This window comes from Dermacentor albipictus, chromosome 5, assembly GCF_038994185.2.
Source record: "Dermacentor albipictus isolate Rhodes 1998 colony chromosome 5, USDA_Dalb.pri_finalv2, whole genome shotgun sequence".
Taxonomy (NCBI): Eukaryota; Metazoa; Arthropoda; class Arachnida; order Ixodida; family Ixodidae; genus Dermacentor; species Dermacentor albipictus.
Window position 1 is genome coordinate 54,464,843 of NC_091825.1, and position 20,721 is coordinate 54,485,563.

At 51.8% G+C, this 20,721-nt stretch overlaps 1 protein-coding gene across 1 annotated transcript in view; it reads left to right on the top strand.

Annotated features, from left to right (window-relative positions):
• LOC135913234 (uncharacterized) overlaps positions 1 to 20,721 on the top strand; it is a 106,497-nt gene that overhangs the window by 80,051 nt on the left and 5,725 nt on the right. Inside the window, exons 5-8 of the mRNA XM_065445841.2 lie at positions 3,004 to 3,170; positions 4,125 to 4,276; positions 4,893 to 4,960; positions 20,574 to 20,657. Of these exons, the coding sequence (XP_065301913.2) occupies positions 3,004 to 3,170; positions 4,125 to 4,276; positions 4,893 to 4,960; positions 20,574 to 20,657 (471 nt within the window). The remainder of the gene's footprint in view (positions 1 to 3,003; positions 3,171 to 4,124; positions 4,277 to 4,892; positions 4,961 to 20,573; positions 20,658 to 20,721) is intronic.

Consider the following 20,721-nt stretch of genomic DNA (forward strand, 5'->3'; position numbering starts at 1 on the left):
CACAGTTAAACAAAACAAAAAGCTGAGCATGGTGGCAGCTGCCATCAGCCCGCTTGAAAGGGGACGCTCCTACCTTCCATCCATCCATCGATCCATCCATCCGCGTATAGTTAGAAAAAGCTAGGCAACGACAACAATGAAATCTGGAAAAAAATCTCAACCTAAATATATAACACGCTGTGCCCTAAAACACGTAATAGTTTATATTCTGCAACAAAAATAGATTGCCACGAACATCTTAAGTGGCTGCTCACTAAAGCTGACTCTTTTCTCCTTTAGTATAGCCGCAATGTCGACTGAAAAAAATGAGACCCACTTCGACAAATATGAAAATTTAAACCTGAGTGCTCACTTTACGTACAAAGAGCCATCACCACTGGCTTTATTTTCCTAACCCACATACTAAGTTTCAGATTCCTTCGCGACTTTTTTTTTGTAACAGGACCATCCATCTTCCACATATTCTGCGGTTTCAAGCTCCACCTTCATTGAAAGCCCTGCTGCTTCAGTTTAGCTCGATATAAGTCCATAATTACAAACAGTTTTCGGAGCCGCATAAGTGCGTGCGAAATTGTCAAGCACATGTCAACATCGGGGGAAAGTAACTAAGAAGTCTTCCCGTAACACAAAGAGATTCTTTCCTTCTTTCTCGCATGGGTTGAGTGTATGCAGCATTGCACGGCCATACAGCCAGGCTCATCCGTAGCTGTTGAATAACAATTCACCATTGTAGAGTGCCGTGGAGCATACAAAATGGTGACACGAAACACCGCGTAGCCAAGCTATAATAGCCGGACGTATTATCGCCGGGTTCGTGCGCCCCATAAGTCAATGCCCAAAAAGTACATAAAAATCTGTATTTTCTATTAGGTGAGCATTGCAGCTTAAAATCTGGGCAGACATCGGCTGCATACGCACGAAGAATTAGTGCCGGGGGCGCCGCATGACATAAAGTTGGCACATGTGCATTTATAAAATTAAGGGAATCATTGAAAGTCTAGAACACTAAGGACAATCTGAATGTTTTTGAGACATTCAATGTACATTATGGAAATTTCGCGTCACTGAAATCCCCAGAAACATCATGCACCAAACTTGGCTGACGCGTGTACCTAGCTGACACAAACATCGTGGAATATTTCAATACCGAGACTTGTCTTGCGAAACACGACTATGATTATAAGTGATACGTTTAGCACTGTCTTCGGCTAATGTGATTTGCTAGTGCTACAGTATGAGCGTATTTACTCTTTTCAACTATGATTACTAGTTGATCTGAAATGCTTATCGTCAGTTGTTTTCCCTGCACAGTAAGAAAGTGTGGACTTTAATTGTGCTGTATAGACCAGTGGTTGACACCTTCACCTGTCAGGCTATTAGCAATTTAGTGTGCATAACATCGAGCTTAAATAACTGCGGCTGTGAGAGGAGACGTAGGTGAATATTTTGGAACGATTCTTATCATGTCGCAGAAGCCGAAATATCGGACACGAATGTCCCAAAGCGATAATCGGTAAAGTTAGTCATGTGGTTTTTGTATCCTCTGTCGCTGCTATCATCATGTTTTCTTGCCCCATAATGTCGCGTAGGAGGAAAACTTTATTGGTATGCGTGAGTAATTCCTTCATACTCATTCGAGGCACAAAAGGGGGCGAGCAGATGTGGAGCGCTGTAGATAACAGGAATCAGCTGCCTTCAGGGAGCAAGTTTTAGGGGTGCGTAGAATTTTGATAATCCGTTTTCTTAGACAAATAGCTAATTGCCATGTACGCAGAAAAATACGTGTATTATGAACCTAACTGAGCTTTTCGGGGTAAAATGCCAGACTCTATAGTGTGAAAATTCAGATATCTGCTGATTTCAAACTATATCAAGGACCCTCAGCTAGTAATACCAGAGGGATCACGCGTAAAAATAGAATTAGACACATTCCGGGCAAGCTACACGTGTGTTTGCATCCCTGTGCTGTAAGGGATTTTTTATTTTATTATTTTTTTTGGCACTACGATCCGTTTCTCCCTCTGCACGTATCGCTTAATTCAAGCCGTTTGTTTAAAGCATTCAGTTAGCCTCTAGGTAAATTCTTCACTGAAATTATTTCTTGAGATCAAGTTATCTTCTGGTAATCGGTTAATTTCATATCGGCTTAGTTTTGCAGCAATGTACGCGTCACCGAAAATCATTATCACACGGCGGATCTGATAGGCAACGTTCTAGCACATTCAACCATAACGTGCGTGTTATTCTGGGGGAGCAGTTGGGGTGTGATGCCGACAAACAGATAGGTGACCTGTCGAATATGCGAAGGCTGTGGGATCGTTCCCCGCCTGCGGTAAGTTGTTTTTTCATCCACTTTCATGTCCATGAATTTTTCATTCATTTATTTCATTTATTAAGCACAAGTAATTTCCCCTATGTTGTCCTTGGTGTCAATGTTTGTTGGCATCTCATGATATGACTACTAAAAATCGGGCCCCTCACTTAACCCCCTTTTCGTCTCGTTCAGTCCAATGTAAATATCTCATGCGATAGGGCTCACTATATCGGTGAAAACAAAATTTTTCGCAGCCATGAGCGACTCTGAGTCTTTCATTGAGATAAGGCATGAGTGTTTCATTGAGTTAAAATAAACGGTTCGTTTTTAACCGCCTGAAAACTGATCCGACAGGTACATTTAATACATTTCTTTCACCGTGCGACCTTGTTGGGTCCACAACAATCAGTCTTGCAGTAATTATAGATTAAAGCTATATTATCTGCACTCTATTCCCAGTTTAGTCATTTGACCTATCTCTTAAAATCTACGTCGCCGTGTGGACAGTGCGACGCAGTTACATTAAACTTGAATTTCTTCCGGCTTACCTAGATAATGTATAGAGCATTCTTTGATAACACAAAAATGGGTTTTCGTTTAAATGGGAACTCAATTACGCGCATGCCACTCACGTCTGCAATTTTCCTACAGAAATAAACACTAAGCCGCCATTTCTGCATACCTTGCAGGGCACAACAGAGAGAATATAAGAGACGTTCAGTCGCACCTTACCTTCAGTAGGCCCCCCTTCGCCAAAAAGCATGAAGTCCGTTTGCTTTCTGGCTGTCCTCATCTTCACGTTGCAGCTGTCGCTCTGCCCAGGCAGGAGACGGACGATGTTCCAGACAGCTTCAAGGTAAATATTCCCGCAAGTACTGGTCCTAATGCGTGCTACAGAGCCTTGATAGCACTTTGCAAGGGTTGCCACCTGGCCTTGTCTTTTCGAAATCTTTTCTAGTGCTTAGCGCAGAAATTCTAGCAGAGACGACGAGTGAAGAGAGACTCGCAAGCGCGGCAACCTTACTGTCGTAGGCGCAACGTGACCAGTGCCCAGCCAGAAAACCAAAATTACATTTTCTTCAGCCTTGCTGCTGTTTCTACCGGCTTTAGTGATACAGAAATATAAAGATGTTTCTTACGAATTTGTCATTACTATGGTCCATATCCGTTTGAGCCGCTTTCTCAGTCGCCAGAATAATAAGGGCGTTAGCTATGATGCACAGAAAAATCCAATTTTGTCTTTTCTTGGTAAAATCAAGCATATAACTGGTTATGACGAGCATACGTTAATATTCTTTCACTAATGATGTTCGAAATGTTATCACCTGCCTCGCACTGATGACCCACTCAGGTGGACCTGTCTGCGACCCTTCATATGCAGAAAATTTCAGAAATGGGCAGAATTGCCAGCGGCTGTAGAAATTTGGAATCGCAGGGTAAAGAAAACTGCCGCGCACCGGTGACCATGCTTCCGGCGAAAAATCGATTTTAACATGCTCCTTACTCGCGCCCGACCTGCATGTTCGCCATATTGGGTTTTCTTTGCTTGATATGTTTGCAACTAGTTAAGAATTTACTGTATTTGCAACTAGCTAAGATTCTTTTACTGTACTTCCTCTTTGAATACAGAGGTAGTAGAGGCATCGACAACTCAAGCTTGTCATGGCATGAAAGTAATAAAGGTATCCTGTTTATTTCGTGTCGGTTTTCAGCAGCCAGCATAGTTTTCAAGCTGCCACAAGAAAACATGGTTCAAGATTACTTTCTAGAATATTTAATCGACATATACGTATCATTGTCTTGTACACAGGTCTTTGAAAGCTTCCCAGACGCTGTCGCAGTCTCTGACCAGAACAACATCGGCATGTACGAATGCCTGAGGGCGAGGAGACTGTTGATAAGGTCAGAGAAAAAGGAGGCGCAATACACTTGGCTTTTCGGATGGAACGGTGGAACACCGAGGTGAGTAGGGCTATCTCTCCGTGCAAGCATGTATGTATGTGACAAGTTCATTTCTCAGCGAAGTGCGGAGAAATGAACTTGTGAACAAGCGCAAATAGATCGGCGTATGTTTAGTTCCTGTGCTTCCTCAGCATGCCTTGTATCGTATTAAACTCTCAGATAAACACATTTTAAATAATCTGAATGTTCTCTGGAAAATGGCAGCATCATCATGTGGAGGTTGTGAGTAAGCGATGATGTAAGTCAACGGCGAGGCTTTCCATCAACTTGCCTGAAATAAATATATTTACCTTCACTGCATACAACAGCTACGTGGTCTCTCTCTCGTTCAAGAATTCATGAAACGTACCTGCCGAGTGCGTTAGTTCATTAGCAGGTACTTCTTCTCCATCACATACTCCACCATTTCCCAAAAAGAATTCGGGCACGAAGCTTGACTTTGATTTAGGGAAGATTGGAGGAGGGATAAAGATATGTGGCTTGCAGTGTATTAACGCCACATCGAAGCATATATTGTACCAGTAAAACAAAGTGCTTTGGGTTTTTCTTGTGTTCTGGAATATTTTGCTCCACAATGTGAATGTACATTTATTACTCCATGTAATTTTGTTTACAGACGAAGTGTTAGCTTCTACGTGTTCGAAGGAAGCAGCCCTGACACATTCCTCTACACATTGGACCCAGGTAAAAACCCAGTGGCTTCATAAATATTTTAATATGATTAGCACTCAGAGTATACTGGACGCACTTTCTGAGGCCTGCCTGCCTGCCTGCCTGCCTGCCTGCCTGCCTGCCTGCCTGCCTGCCTGCCTGCCTGCCTGCCTGCCTGCCTGCCTGCCTGCCTGCCTGCCTGCCTGCCTGCCTGCCTGCCTGCCTGCCTGCCTGCCTGCCTGCCTGCCTGCCTGCCTGCCTGCCTGCCTGCCTGCCTGCCTGCCTGCCTGCCTGCCTGCCTGCCTGCCTGCCTGCCTGCCTGCCTGCCTGCCTGCCTGCCTGCCTGCCTGCCTGCCTGCCTGCCTGCCTGCCTGCCTGCCTGCCTGCCTGCCTGCCTGCCTGCCTGCCTGCCTGCCTGCCTGCCTGCCTGCCTGCCTGCCTGCCTGCCTGCCTGCCTGCCTGCCTGCCTGCCTGCCTGCCTGCCTGCCTGCCTGCCTGCCTGCCTGCCTGCCTGCCTGCCTGCCTGCCTGCCTGCCTGCCTGCCTGCCTGCCTGCCTGCCTGCCTGCCTGCCTGCCTGCCTGCCTGCCTGCCTGCCTGCCTGCCTGCCTGCCTGCCTGCCTGCCTGCCTGCCTGCCTGCCTGCCTGCCTGCCTGCCTGCCTGCCTGCCTGCCTGCCTGCCTGCCTGCCTGCCTGCCTGCCTGCCTGCCTGCCTGCCTGCCTGCCTGCCTGCCTGCCTGCCTGCCTGCCTGCCTGCCTGCCTGCCTGCCTGCCTGCCTGCCTGCCTGCCTGCCTGCCTGCCTGCCTGCCTGCCTGCCTGCCTGCCTGCCTGCCTGCCTGCCTGCCTGCCTGCCTGCCTGCCTGCCTGCCTGCCTGCCTGCCTGCCTGCCTGCCTGCCTGCCTGCCTGCCTGCCTGCCTGCCTGCCTGCCTGCCTGCCTGCCTGCCTGCCTGCCTGCCTGCCTGCCTGCCTGCCTGCCTGCCTGCCTGCCTGCCTGCCTGCCTGCCTGCCTGCCTGCCTGCCTGCCTGCCTGCCTGCCTGCCTGCCTGCCTGCCTGCCTGCCTGCCTGCCTGCCTGCCTGCCTGCCTGCCTGCCTGCCTGCCTGCCTGCCTGCCTGCCTGCCTGCCTGCCTGCCTGCCTGCCTGCCTGCCTGCCTGCCTGCCTGCCTGCCTGCCTGCCTGCCTGCCTGCCTGCCTGCCTGCCTGCCTGCCTGCCTGCCTGCCTGCCTGCCTGCCTGCCTGCCTGCCTGCCTGCCTGCCTGCCTGCCTGCCTGCCTGCCTGCCTGCCTGCCTGCCTGCCTGCCTGCCTGCCTGCCTGCCTGCCTGCCTGCCTGCCTGCCTGCCTGCCTGCCTGCCTGCCTGCCTGCCTGCCTGCCTGCCTGCCTGCCTGCCTGCCTGCCTGCCTGCCTGCCTGCCTGCCTGCCTGCCTGCCTGCCTGCCTGCCTGCCTGCCTGCCTGCCTGCCTGCCTGCCTGCCTGCCTGCCTGCCTGCCTGCCTGCCTGCCTGCCTGCCTGCCTGCCTGCCTGCCTGCCTGCCTGCCTGCCTGCCTGCCTGCCTGCCTGCCTGCCTGCCTGCCTGCCTGCCTGCCTGCCTGCCTGCCTGCCTGCCTGCCTGCCTGCCTGCCTGCCTGCCTGCCTGCCTGCCTGCCTGCCTGCCTGCCTGCCTGCCTGCCTGCCTGCCTGCCTGCCTGCCTGCCTGCCTGCCTGCCTGCCTGCCTGCCTGCCTGCCTGCCTGCCTGCCTGCCTGCCTGCCTGCCTGCCTGCCTGCCTGCCTGCCTGCCTGCCTGCCTGCCTGCCTGCCTGCCTGCCTGCCTGCCTGCCTGCCTGCCTGCCTGCCTGCCTGCCTGCCTGCCTGCCTGCCTGCCTGCCTGCCTGCCTGCCTGCCTGCCTGCCTGCCTGCCTGCCTGCCTGCCTGCCTGCCTGCCTGCCTGCCTGCCTGCCTGCCTGCCTGCCTGCCTGCCTGCCTGCCTGCCTGCCTGCCTGCCTGCCTGCCTGCCTGCCTGCCTGCCTGCCTGCCTGCCTGCCTGCCTGCCTGCCTGCCTGCCTGCCTGCCTGCCTGCCTGCCTGCCTGCCTGCCTGCCTGCCTGCCTGCCTGCCTGCCTGCCTGCCTGCCTGCCTGCCTGCCTGCCTGCCTGCCTGCCTGCCTGCCTGCCTGCCTGCCTGCCTGCCTGCCTGCCTGCCTGCCTGCCTGCCTGCCTGCCTGCCTGCCTGCCTGCCTGCCTGCCTGCCTGCCTGCCTGCCTGCCTGCCTGCCTGCCTGCCTGCCTGCCTGCCTGCCTGCCTGCCTGCCTGCCTGCCTGCCTGCCTGCCTGCCTGCCTGCCTGCCTGCCTGCCTGCCTGCCTGCCTGCCTGCCTGCCTGCCTGCCTGCCTGCCTGCCTGCCTGCCTGCCTGCCTGCCTGCCTGCCTGCCTGCCTGCCTGCCTGCCTGCCTGCCTGCCTGCCTGCCTGCCTGCCTGCCTGCCTGCCTGCCTGCCTGCCTGCCTGCCTGCCTGCCTGCCTGCCTGCCTGCCTGCCTGCCTGCCTGCCTGCCTGCCTGCCTGCCTGCCTGCCTGCCTGCCTGCCTGCCTGCCTGCCTGCCTGCCTGCCTGCCTGCCTGCCTGCCTGCCTGCCTGCCTGCCTGCCTGCCTGCCTGCCTGCCTGCCTGCCTGCCTGCCTGCCTGCCTGCCTGCCTGCCTGCCTGCCTGCCTGCCTGCCTGCCTGCCTGCCTGCCTGCCTGCCTGCCTGCCTGCCTGCCTGCCTGCCTGCCTGCCTGCCTGCCTGCCTGCCTGCCTGCCTGCCTGCCTGCCTGCCTGCCTGCCTGCCTGCCTGCCTGCCTGCCTGCCTGCCTGCCTGCCTGCCTGCCTGCCTGCCTGCCTGCCTGCCTGCCTGCCTGCCTGCCTGCCTGCCTGCCTGCCTGCCTGCCTGCCTGCCTGCCTGCCTGCCTGCCTGCCTGCCTGCCTGCCTGCCTGCCTGCCTGCCTGCCTGCCTGCCTGCCTGCCTGCCTGCCTGCCTGCCTGCCTGCCTGCCTGCCTGCCTGCCTGCCTGCCTGCCTGCCTGCCTGCCTGCCTGCCTGCCTGCCTGCCTGCCTGCCTGCCTGCCTGCCTGCCTGCCTGCCTGCCTGCCTGCCTGCCTGCCTGCCTGCCTGCCTGCCTGCCTGCCTGCCTGCCTGCCTGCCTGCCTGCCTGCCTGCCTGCCTGCCTGCCTGCCTGCCTGCCTGCCTGCCTGCCTGCCTGCCTGCCTGCCTGCCTGCCTGCCTGCCTGCCTGCCTGCCTGCCTGCCTGCCTGCCTGCCTGCCTGCCTGCCTGCCTGCCTGCCTGCCTGCCTGCCTGCCTGCCTGCCTGCCTGCCTGCCTGCCTGCCTGCCTGCCTGCCTGCCTGCCTGCCTGCCTGCCTGCCTGCCTGCCTGCCTGCCTGCCTGCCTGCCTGCCTGCCTGCCTGCCTGCCTGCCTGCCTGCCTGCCTGCCTGCCTGCCTGCCTGCCTGCCTGCCTGCCTGCCTGCCTGCCTGCCTGCCTGCCTGCCTGCCTGCCTGCCTGCCTGCCTGCCTGCCTGCCTGCCTGCCTGCCTGCCTGCCTGCCTGCCTGCCTGCCTGCCTGCCTGCCTGCCTGCCTGCCTGCCTGCCTGCCTGCCTGCCTGCCTGCCTGCCTGCCTGCCTGCCTGCCTGCCTGCCTGCCTGCCTGCCTGCCTGCCTGCCTGCCTGCCTGCCTGCCTGCCTGCCTGCCTGCCTGCCTGCCTGCCTGCCTGCCTGCCTGCCTGCCTGCCTGCCTGCCTGCCTGCCTGCCTGCCTGCCTGCCTGCCTGCCTGCCTGCCTGCCTGCCTGCCTGCCTGCCTGCCTGCCTGCCTGCCTGCCTGCCTGCCTGCCTGCCTGCCTGCCTGCCTGCCTGCCTGCCTGCCTGCCTGCCTGCCTGCCTGCCTGCCTGCCTGCCTGCCTGCCTGCCTGCCTGCCTGCCTGCCTGCCTATGTCTCTAGCCGCTTTCCAGGAATCATGTGTCTCAGGGTAGCACTTGGTGAAAATATAATGCACTGGGCTTTTGTGCTAAGGGAACCGAGATCGAAACCAACCGTTGAATGAACTTGGCTCACTATGCACGTGTCAAACATTTTTTATTGAAGATCACATTGAAAGATAGTTTTGACAACGTAGTGCAGTCTTTACTCTTCACGCACTGAAAAACAAGCCAGTGTGTGCTCCCTTGAAGGAAAAACGCTACACGCCGAAGGAACTAATTTACTATTGCATTTTTCTTGGGAAGCCTTTGTCGGATGCATGTTGAAAGTTCGAAAAAATACAAAAAAGGAAGGTAGAGGATCAAAATAGATAAGCAAACAGCACAGGGCCCACATATGTGTTGAATACTTTAGCGGTCAAATGAAGCACGGACGAATAAACATAGAAGGCTTTCGTTTACAGCGCAGCTCTAGGTGCCCGTTTCTGCATTGAGTGTTGGCATCCCTCGGCGTAGCGCCGCTTCCCTCCGCGTAACTGAGCGAACGAGCACAACGAAGGAGGAAAGAGGGTACGCGAGCGCAGCGGGGTTTGAGTGAGGGCGATAGCGAAGAGAGCGTGAGGAGGAAAGCGGAGGATGCTGCAACGAACCATGAGGCAGAAAATGGTGCAGGGTGGTATTCGCAACTTTCACGTATGGTGGTGCCGTCGTGTGGCTGCGGCCGGAAACAATCGAAAGATTACACTGGCCGCTGGCTGCCGCCCGTTGGCGTAGCGTATTGGTGTTGTCTACGCTTTTCGTCCACTTTTGGTTCATGCTTTAACCCGTTCAAAGCTCCCGTGGGATCCTGAAGAACACTTACTATGCTCAGAATGAGCAAACATAGAAGTAACCGTATTTGCTGCGTGCCACAATGGGTGCCGAGCGGTAGTTATGCGGTAGGTGGTGTGAGCCTTCACTCCTTCCCACCAGCTGCGTCCATGAGGAAGAAATTAATTATTAAGCTGTGGATAGGCAAAGCTGTCACAGAAGCAATAAACGTTTGCAGTGCGCACTTCATGCCGCAGGACTTTTTTTGTAATACGACAGATCAGTGACGATTCCGAGCACTTGAAATCGCGAATAGACGCATCTCAATAAAGACGCAGGCGTAGCACTATATTACGTGCAGGGAAAGAAATAATGCGCAATCTTAAATCAAATGTGTTGTAGGATGATTGATGCTTGCGTTCTTGCCACTCATGTCATTGCGGCTACGTTGGAGCTCAAACATTCTCCGTGAAGCCTTGTACCTGCTCCAAAATTTCTTGTTCTCGTTCATACATTCATGCTCTGCAACGCCGGCTTGACATTCCACCATTTTCGAACAGAGAGATGCGTTTCTCATTTTTCATCGAAGGAAAAGTGACATAGGAGTAGAGGGAACTGGAATTCGTACCTCGTCTGCCACTTCGATGCGCAGGTGCAGCGTGTGTACAGGGGCGCATGACTGCACTCGTAAGGTAACAAATCATAGTTCAACAGACGTGAAACTACTGTGCAGTGTTCGCGTAGCGAACCCTCAGCTGATCTGCGTGTATATTATTTTATAAAGATGACTGGAAGAATGAAGTGAGCATTGCCGCGGACCGGTAAATTTCAGCTATGTATCGCTCGTTCTATCTCCAGGCAAGACGCGGTAAAAAATTAAATTGTGGGGTTTGACGCGCCAAAATCACTTTCTGATTGTGAGGCACGCCGTAGTGGAGGACTCTGGAAATTTCGACCACCTGGGGTTCTTTAACGTGCACCTAAATCTAAGTACACGGGAGTTTTCGCATTTCGCCCCTATTGAAATGCGGCCGCCGTGGCCGGGTTTCGATCCCGCGGCCTCGTGCTCAGCAGCCTAACACCATAGCCACTGGGCAACCACGGCGGGTGCAAGACGCGGTAGTACTCACGAAGCCTGTAAAACTACCACAAGACTGTAGCTTTCACAGCACGCATAAAGCACAATAACTACATTACAAGGTTGAACGGTTATCGTATTAGCTCGCAAAAGGGGTCAGATATGTTTTTTTATTTACTTTTCGTGTTCAACATCCAGCTTTTTGAACACAGAAAGGTATAACTAGACAAGAAATTTTCGCATACAAAACGCTGCTTTAGGGCTGCTTTTCACGCCGTCGATGTAAAGGAATTCGGTCGCGCAATACCTGGAAGGTTTTTTCTCGACCCGGCGGCTTATTCAAGCGGTCTAATTAACAACTTAGACCGTTAAGTAAGCACCACACCGTATAATAGCTCATGGTACCCGTTCAAAGAGGTCAAATTAGTAGAATAGCAAGTAGAAAGCACGGTCACTTCTCTTAATAAAACCGTTGCGGTAAAACTGAAACCACAGCTCGTGTGGTTTGCTTCGAAGCCGTGAAGTTTGCATGCAAAGGCCTTCAACAGTCACGGACGTCGACGTGCACACTGTTATGCCGCAGCACACACGATGATCAGCGTTTGGGACTTTCTCGCCTTCAAGCAGGCTTCGAATCATGCGTTCTGCTCGCCCAATATGAGCCATTACGCAGGCTAACGACCGCGGGCGTGTAAATTGGAGACATTTCAACATGACGACACGAAACATGTCACTGAGCAAGACGACCGCAGAGCTGCACCGACTGCTCTAGTTCTTAATCTCTCGGACAGCCATGTTGGATTTAAGGTGGCGCCCCCTATAGGCCGTGAAAGTTGCCAATGGCCATAGCGTGTTAAGGATAGCGTATTACTACTCCGGGCGTGATATACGGCAACGCTAGCTGTGAAATGGCGTCAGAGTAGAGCGCGTCGTCTGTTCACCGATGAAGCCAACAATTAGGGAGAAGGCCAGGGCATCCACCGATGCAGCATATGGAAACAAACCAATGCATGAGTGGTCTGTCTACGGAAATGCTATGAATCCCTCCAACGCGTCACCCACGCGCTGCCTCTCGCGTGCTGTCGATTAGTGAGGCAGTGGCGCCAAGCTTCGCTGCGTTCGCAACGTGCCGCATGAAACACATTATGCGCGAAGCCCATTATGTCCCACGTATGAGCTAAAAGAGCTTAAAGGAGCTTAAGGTATGAGCTTAAATTTCGCATTAAGGAGTACCGTCTTCGACACATCGTGGGATGCAGCCAAGCTTTGTGCCCCTTCAATGTATCTACCTAGCAGCCTATCTGAGGCAGGACGCTACCTTGCGGTACGGGATCGGGGAGTAGTGGTCTACCTTTTATTTTACGCTGCGGGTTTCGTTAGTACATTATACAGCGCGATTATTTTGAAGTGTTACCCAATATGTAAGATCGCATATGTCAGATAGCACAATTGTAGTGTTTTAGCCAGTGTACTCGAAGAAGGGGACATTAACTATACGTGAAATGGAAAGGCATCAGGGCCGATTAGGAAAAAAATCAATAAATCAATTTTTACTTATTGCCTTATATGACAAATTGAAATTCACAAATCCATGATGGGATGCACAAGGCATGCCCACTTGAAACGAATTCTCAAAATAACACCAATTTTGACATACTGATTCGGCGACTTTGCGAAGAAGAGCCGCTTTTATTCACAAAATTGTTTTTTTTTTCAAATCTCAATGGAACAAGTGCCTTTTCTTCTGACGATATGATGCCGCTGGTCTCGAAACTGGTGCCAGCCTGCAAATTCCTTCCAGATGGATACGGCTTGCTAGCTCAACTGTGTCAATTCGCAAATTGCAATATGGGCCCTAACGTAAGCAGTTAGGAGGTTAAATATTTATGCTGAGAATTTGTTGAATATGGGTTTTTATTTCTCGGGAGAACAATCTTCGCCTCTTTTAAAGTACGATCTAAAGGAGTATAATTATGCTATCTGCCAGATGCGCGTTTTAATACTTCTGGGGTCCTAAAATGTAAAACTATTACAACGTGTTTGAACTACAATCTTCTGACGTCAAATCTGTGTAACCGCCGACTCAAGCATCGCGCGGTGTTCCCCAGCATTGCCTCGACAGCCCAATCAAAGGCTCTCTTAATTTTTATAGGAGGTGACTTTGCATTCAGAAATAATATTGTTGCCGACATTGAACGGTTTTTCGTTTGTAATTTGCTGTCAGGAGGAGAAAAGCTTGCTCAAGTGGAAAGGGTTTCGATGGGGCCGAGACAGTGCACTGAAAATACACAACTTGATGAAGAGGGCGGTGTCGGCATGTATGATTAGTGAGCTTTCCCTAACTTAGATTACAGTGGCTGGTTAAAAATCACCGTGGTTTGCAGTGGGACGTTAAGAATGCCGTTAGAACAGGTCCTCAGCAAAGAAGGGTTGGCAGAGCGAGGTCATAAAAGTGCCGGAAGTACTCGAAAACGTTACACGGCCACACAAAGAGTTTTATTGCACGCAAATAAACGCAAACTGTCCTGGAGGTGCAAGTATCCAGTGCCTGAGCGATCGGGGTTTCTATATATAGTAGTAGAAAACATTTATTCACAAAAGAGGAAAGAACTACGGAGAAAAAAAGAAATGTACAGTGAGTGGAGTCTTCATTTGAAAACTCCAGTCGACTTGGCTGCTGCTCTCGCCTGGATTACCAGTCCGCGCTGGGTCTCTAGGTCTGAGCTGGACAGGGTGGCCTCCCACTGCTCCTCCGGTTGTTGTGTTTGTATGTCTGGCGGTTTGGGGCGCGTACACCCCCACGTGACGTGGTAGGCAGTGGGCTGTTCGTTACACCAGGGGCATGCGTCTTTGTAGTGTTCTGAGAAGAAGCTGTATTTGTGTAAGTTGGGGAAAGTCTTGGTCTGGAGCTGTCTCCAGTCCCGCGCTTCCTGTGCGTTTAGCCCCTTGTGTGGTGGGGGGTAAAGCTGTCGTTGTTTACGCAGATATTGAAGTCTCGCGCCGTAAGCCGCGGGGACGGGGAGGGTGGTTGTGGAATCGAGGATTGTGGCCGCTCGGTTTGTGTGACCTCGAGCTAGCCTGTCTGCGACCTCGTTACCCTCCAGCCCCGAGTGCCCCGGGGCCCACGTAATCTGGTGTTTGAGGGATGAATTTGTAGCCAATGGATTAGTCGTGAATCTAGTTAATTTTTGAGGTATTCTGCCTGCTAGAAGGAGCCGACATGCCGCTTGGGAGTCGGTTACTACTTGTAGTTCTCGATTGGTCGCGTCCCCGTATTGAACAGCCAGCACGATCGCCGCCGCTTCCGCTTCCGTAACCGTACAGTGCGGAATGGAGATACTGGAGACTTCTGTGTAAGTAGAGTCCACCACCACAGCTGCTGCTGCGTTCGATGCACCCTGATAGAGGGAAGCGTCAACGTAGACCGTCTTCGGGCTTCGTCCCGCTGTGCGTTTGAGGTAGTCTACTCGTATTCCTTTTGGAGCAGGTCACCCTGCGGCCATTCAGAAAAAAATTCAGTTTTGTTCGGCGTCTTAGTCCATCTTTAACGCGTAGAAATCATTTTGAGGTGGTGAGTTTCCGCGGTTTTGTGACGTCGCGTGAGAGGCAGGAGAAGTGAGTGCAGCCCAAAAGTTTTTGTCGAATACCAGAGGGCTAATGGTGAAAAGGCATCAATCAGAAATTGCATATTTTCTTTTGTTCAGCCCAATCTTAATAATCAGTTTGTACGGTCTGTATCAGATGGGGAGCTATTTCGGTTTTCGTGACGTCGCGAGACAGACAGGTGAAGTGGGGGGTGGCCCAATAATGTTTTTGACCAATCGTGGAGCGCTGATTGCCGAATTGGAATAGCGTTAAATTATGTGGTTTTACGTGACAAAACTACTTCCCGGTGATCAGGCACGGCTCATTCGAGGACGCCGGAAATTTTGGCCACCTGGTGTTCTTTAACGTTCACCTAAATTTAAGTACACGGGTGTTTTGACATCTAGCCCCCATCGAAATGCGGCCACCGTGGCCGGGATCCGATCCCTTGACATCGTGCTCAAAAACCCAACGCCATAGCAACTAAGCAAGCACGGCTACTTTGGAATAGCTTTACGTTATAGCGCCCCTGTTAAACTTCAAGGAAAAAGAATTTCGCCTTTACTTTTGTGGACGCCTAACTATCTCCGTTAAGTCTATTTGGTCACATGAGACTACGAGACATACTATCCTCAACTCCCGATCTATGGGTCATCAATGGAGATTTCAACGCCCATCATACACTCTGGGGAAGGTAGAAGGTCAAAGCGAGAGGCAGAGGTCTGGTATCTTTCACCTCCAGTAATGAACTTTGGCTGGTGAATGATAGCAGCCCTAGGTTTCTATGTGGCCCCACATACTGCAGCCCTCTTGACTCAGCTTTTGTCTCACGAAGTGTTGTGAGACATGCTGAGTGGTTTGTGGACATAGAGACGCACGGATGTGACCATATCCCCACGTGCGTCAAGATCAGAGGATTGGCCCCTTCCAAAATACGAGATACGATCCAAAGAGTGAACTGGTCTAAATTTCAGTCTGTGATGGAAGAACACTGCGACGCCAATCCATCTTTCGACTTGGAAGAGGCAATCAAGATCGCGGTGCAAGACACTGTGTGCACTCTCACAGGCTCTTCGAAACTGACGGAATTTGATGTGGAACTAGAACGCCTTCGAGAAATCCGACGAGGCGAAGATACCGACGTACGAAGACAGTGGACGATTTACGGACCGCCAGACACACGCAAAAGAAGATCCAGCGCCAGCTAGACAAGCTCGAATTGTAACTTTGGACGGAATTTTGGGGTCGCTAGATCCACGGAAGCCATTATCGCAATTATGGAGAATGGTGCGCGGTCTCCGGACACTCCCCGTACAGCGGTTCCCATTAAAGGAATTTCAGTCTGTGATGGAAGAACAGTGCGATGCCAATCCATCTTTCGACTTGGAATAGGCAATCAAGAGCGTGGTGCAAGAATACTATGCGCACTCTCACATGCTCTTAGAAACTGACGGAATTTGATGGGAAACTAGAACGCCTTCGAGCGATCCGACGACGTGCTGAACAAAGATACGGACGTACGAAGGCAGTGGACGATTTCCGTACCACCTTTTCTTTTCTCAAAAGAGACCGGAGATTGACGTGGCAGAAGATTTCTGCGCCTGATTACCCGGCCAACTCACAGCCTTCATTATTCCAACGCCTTCGAGTAGTTGCCCGCCACCACGTAATCACCGCATGCATTTACCATTCTCAATCCACGAACTTACGGCAGCAATATATTTATGTGGCCGCATTATGTTTATGTGCGACATAATAAGACTACAAAAATTTTGCCCTACTTTCTTGCACCTGCAGATTGGCAGAGAGAGATAAAACTTTATTGTGTCCTTGATGGGGTTAAGGGGTGGCGGGGGTCGGGAGGCTAACCCCCAATCCCCCCCTTCCTCAGACGGCGGCCAGTTCTTGCTTCCTGGCGGCGTCTTCGGCCATCCGGACGGCCCAGAGCTGCTCCTCTGGGTCCAAGCTGAGCAGCAATGTCTCCCACTGCTCGGCCGTACTAATGATGCGTGTGTTAGTGCGGGAGGTGTTGGTGGGTGAGGCTTTGGGGCATTGCCAAATAATATGATTGAGGTCGGCGCGGGCTTTGCACACTTTGCAGAGTGGTGAGTATGCATCGGGGTACATGTGGTTGTAAAGCACGGGGTTCGGAAAAGTTCGTGTCTGAAGGAGTCGCCAAGTGGTGGATTGAGACTTAGTCAGTGTTTTGTGTGCTGGGGGGTAGCGTAACCGCTCTCTGCGGTAGTGCAGTAGAATTTCTCTGAACGTGACCATTCGGTCCCGCGCGTGACCGCGATGCAGAACAGAGGGCTGGTCGGGATCGGAAGACGCAGGAGAAGGATGATGCGCCCGGTGTGCGAGAGCTCGGGCGGCATCGTGGGCGGCTTCGTTTCCAGCCAGACCCGAGTGACCAGGGGCCCAGATGATCTGCACGCGGCGTTGCCTTGAGAGAGGAGTGCCAGAGAGAATCTTTTGCGCTTGGGGTGCTATCAGTCCTCTTGCGTAGTTACGAATGGCCGTTTTTGAGTCGCTGATGATGCAGTGTGCATTGGTAGCCGCGTAGGCTAAAGCGATGGCCGTTTCTTCGCCTACTTCGGGTTGCGTGGCGAATATTGATGCGGCCGCGGAGAGGTGGTACTGCGAACCCGCGACTGCGACTACCGCCATGGCGTTTTGGTTGGGGTAGTCTGCTGCGTCCACGTAGGTTACGTCAGCGGCTTGGTCGTAGCGCTTTTGTAGTTGTTTAGCTCTTTCTGCACGTCGCTCCGGATTGTGTTCAGGGTGCATATTACGAGGTATGGGCGGGATAACTAGCTGATCACGAATGTTTGGAGGGATGGGTACTTTTGGTCCGAATTGGGTGGTGTAGGTTATGCCTAGGGTGCCTAGAATGTGCCTGCCCGTGGTGGAATTGGCAAGTCGTTCGTATTGGCTAATACGGTGCGCTTCAATAAGCTCGTCTATGGTGTTATGAATGCCTAGGGCGTCCAGTTTCTCGTTAGAGGTGGTGATGGGAAGATGTAGGGCTTGTTTATAGGCCCTCTTGATCATGGTATTGAGTTTGGACTTGTCAGTTGCATTGAGGCTAAGGTACGGGGCGACATAGGTGATCCTGCTCAAGGCGTAGGCGGTTACCAGGCGTATAAGGTTGCTTTCCTTCATGCCATGATGTCGATTTCCGATGCGTGCAATGAGGCGAGTGGTTTGGTGTACATGATTATCTAATTGCTTGAGTATCTCCGTGTTTCTGCCGTTTTGTTGGATGCGTAAGCCAAGGATACGAATGCTAGGTACTGTAGGTATGCGTTGCTGGTGCACGTGGAGTTCTATCTCGGGTGGGTGAGGGTCTGGACGTCGACCTCCCCAATTAGGCTTGTACAGAAGGAGCTCCGATTTCTGTGGGGAACACGCCAGGCCGCGCGGTTCTACGTATGCAACGACCTCGTTGATGGCTTGCTGCAGCGTGTCTTGGATGTCCCCGTCGCTGCCTCCGGTGACCCACAGGGTGATATCGTCTGCGTAGAGGCTATGCTTGAGGTTGGGGATGCTAGCTAATGCAGGCGGTAGTCCGAGCAAGGCCACGTTAAACAGAAAAGGGGATAGAACCGAACCTTGCGGCGTGCCTTTACTGCCGAAGTGAATAATTGGCGACTGCAACCCTCCAATGGTAATGGTGGCCGTGCGACCTGTAAGAAAAATCTTTACGTAGTTATAGGTTCGATGGCCAACCTGGAGTTGGGCCAGTTGGTTCAGTATGGCCTCATGCGTGACGTTATCGAAGGCCTTGGTTAGGTCTAGCCCCAAGATGGCTCTGGTGTCCAGCCTGGAGGTTTTGTCGCCATCGATAATTTGGTGCTTGAGCTGAATCATGATATCTTGAGCAGAAAGTTTCGGGCGGAAGCCAATCATGGTATTGGGGAAGAGGTCGTTGTCGTTCATATGTCTGTGTAAGCGTGTGAGGATGACGTGCTCGAGGACTTTTCCGACACATGAAGTCAGGGAGATAGGGCGGAGGTTTTCGAGTAGGAGGCGCTTCCCGGGTTTGGGAATCATAATAATTTTGGCTTCTTTCCATTGTGAGGGGAGGTTTCCAGTTTCCCAGTATTCGTTAAAATAAGCTGTGAGGGCTAGTATAGAATCCTCATCTAGGTTGCGAAGCATTTTATTAGTAATGCCATCAGGTCCCGGGGCTGAGTTAGGGCGGAGTGCGAGGATGGCTTCACGTACTTCTGCTGCTTCTATGGGCACGTCCAGGTGGTCGTTATCGGTGCCTGTGTATGGTGGAGCGGGTGTAGTAGGTTGAGGTCCTATGTATCGGTCTATCAATTCTTGAAGAACTTGTGCGTCCGTGCCAGAATGGGTGTGAATAATTTTTTGCAAGTTGTGCTGTTGTGTGTTCTTGCTGTTAGCCGGATCGAGGAGGCAACGGAGGATATTCCACGTTTTGGGCAGGTTTGGTTGCCGCTCCATGCTGTCGCATGTGCTGTGCCAATTTTGACGAGTAAGTTGTTGTGCGTAGTCTTCGATTTCAAGGGTGAGAGTGCTAATACGTTTGCAGATTGGCAGCGCCAGAAGGATAGGTCATCACCGGCCATAATTACCACTTTTCTCCGAGTGCGTTCTTATGACATCTGAGTGTATATGCGTTATTCCCATAGTTAGGTACGATGACTCGACAGCCTGCTGTGCTCGGCACATGCCCACGCTAACTGGATCGTACCATGGATATTGTACGATTTTACAATATTTTCCGATCGAGAAGCTAGCGCTGTCTTTAGAGCGCACACCGGTCTACCAAAAAACTCTCTGGTGCCAATTTCGCTTTGTGCCACAGAGTGTGTGCCACTCTTCCATCAACCTTTTTGAGGCCAACACTTTGAGTTGACTGAGTTATGTGGGCCGCTCCTATGCGTATGTGCCACAGGTTGGGGGCACTGCATCGGTGATCCGTTTCAGTGAACGCCCCTGAGGCTAATTTGGGTATGGGGCAGTGCCATGTGTCACTTGCACTACGGGGGGTGTGTAAGGTGCGTGCCCTAGTGGCACCTTGGTATCTGCCGCTGTTCAGTCAACATGTTTGACACCAACCTGGGTCACTGTTTGTCAGAACAAACAAAAGCTAGCTCTCCACTTGTCATGAAATAGCAACACATGTATAAATCATTTCCTGTTCGCTGTAGAGCAGTAATATATGCTTAATAAAACTATTGCCTTCAGAAGCATGCAGGCTTCACTATACGTAAATGTCAATTGTCTTCCTATACTGATTTCACCTTAATGCATAGCCCTACAGCATAGTGTTTAAATATCAGGGAAATATGAATAAATATGGTACAAACCGATGAAAAAAATATAAACACACACACATGCATTTTGAAAGACAAGTTGGAGTGGCGTCAGGTTGGCGCTGACACGTTTTTGTATGAAAGTCTAAATTTTATAATTATCTGGCGTCATGTTCTTATTCACGTTGCATGGTTATCGTGTTTTTCCAAAGGAGGGTCATCGGTCAATAAAGAAGACAATAAATTATTGGAAAAAAAGCTTCGCTATATTGTAACATTTTATTGCAAAGCTATAGGCGCCGCACTAAAGTCACTATGCTGCCGCCACATGATCGACCCGTGATGGCAGCATAGTGGCTACAGTTTGTTGCTGTTGAGCTTGAGGTCATGGGTTCGACACCGGCGGCCGAGGCCGCCAGTTGATCGGCATGAAATGTATAAACATATATGCAATCAGACTAAGGTGCACATTAAAGACATCCAGGTCGTTAAAGCAATCTAGTAATGGGCGTTCAAGTAAGACGGTTGTTTGGTCTCCCAAAACCAGATAATTGTAGTATAAGGTTACTAAATGTGCACGAATAATGATAACCTTAATAAAGGAATACATATGTTCTTGAGGAGAACGTTCACATTTAGAAAAGAAAACCGAGCCACTACAAACTGCCTTCTTCCGATGCCGATGTGAGCGGAGCTGCTAAAAGAGAGACCCCTTTTTATGGTTCGCGGGTTATGTTAATTACACTAGGATTTCTTGCTGCATACCTAAATCTGTATTTCTCCAGGGTAAATTACATATTTCAAAACTAACTATCTACTAATTATACACACTCATTTGTCTACTGGAAATATAGTATGAATATTTCACCTGCTTGAGCGAATAGATTTAGCGCTGTAGGATGCTGAACATAACGAGTGCTTGCAGTTTAACGGAATGCAATCCCTCCTCCCACGGGTCTTGTTTTCTCCAGACGAGACACCCTCTGCCGAAGCGAAGGTTTACTACGCCGACTACGACAACTGCGCTGTCCTCGACATTCCTTACAATGGACGCCGTGAGTACACCAAAAAAAAAATCTCCATGTTTGGGCAGGCACCTGAGGATTTATTTCTGAACTA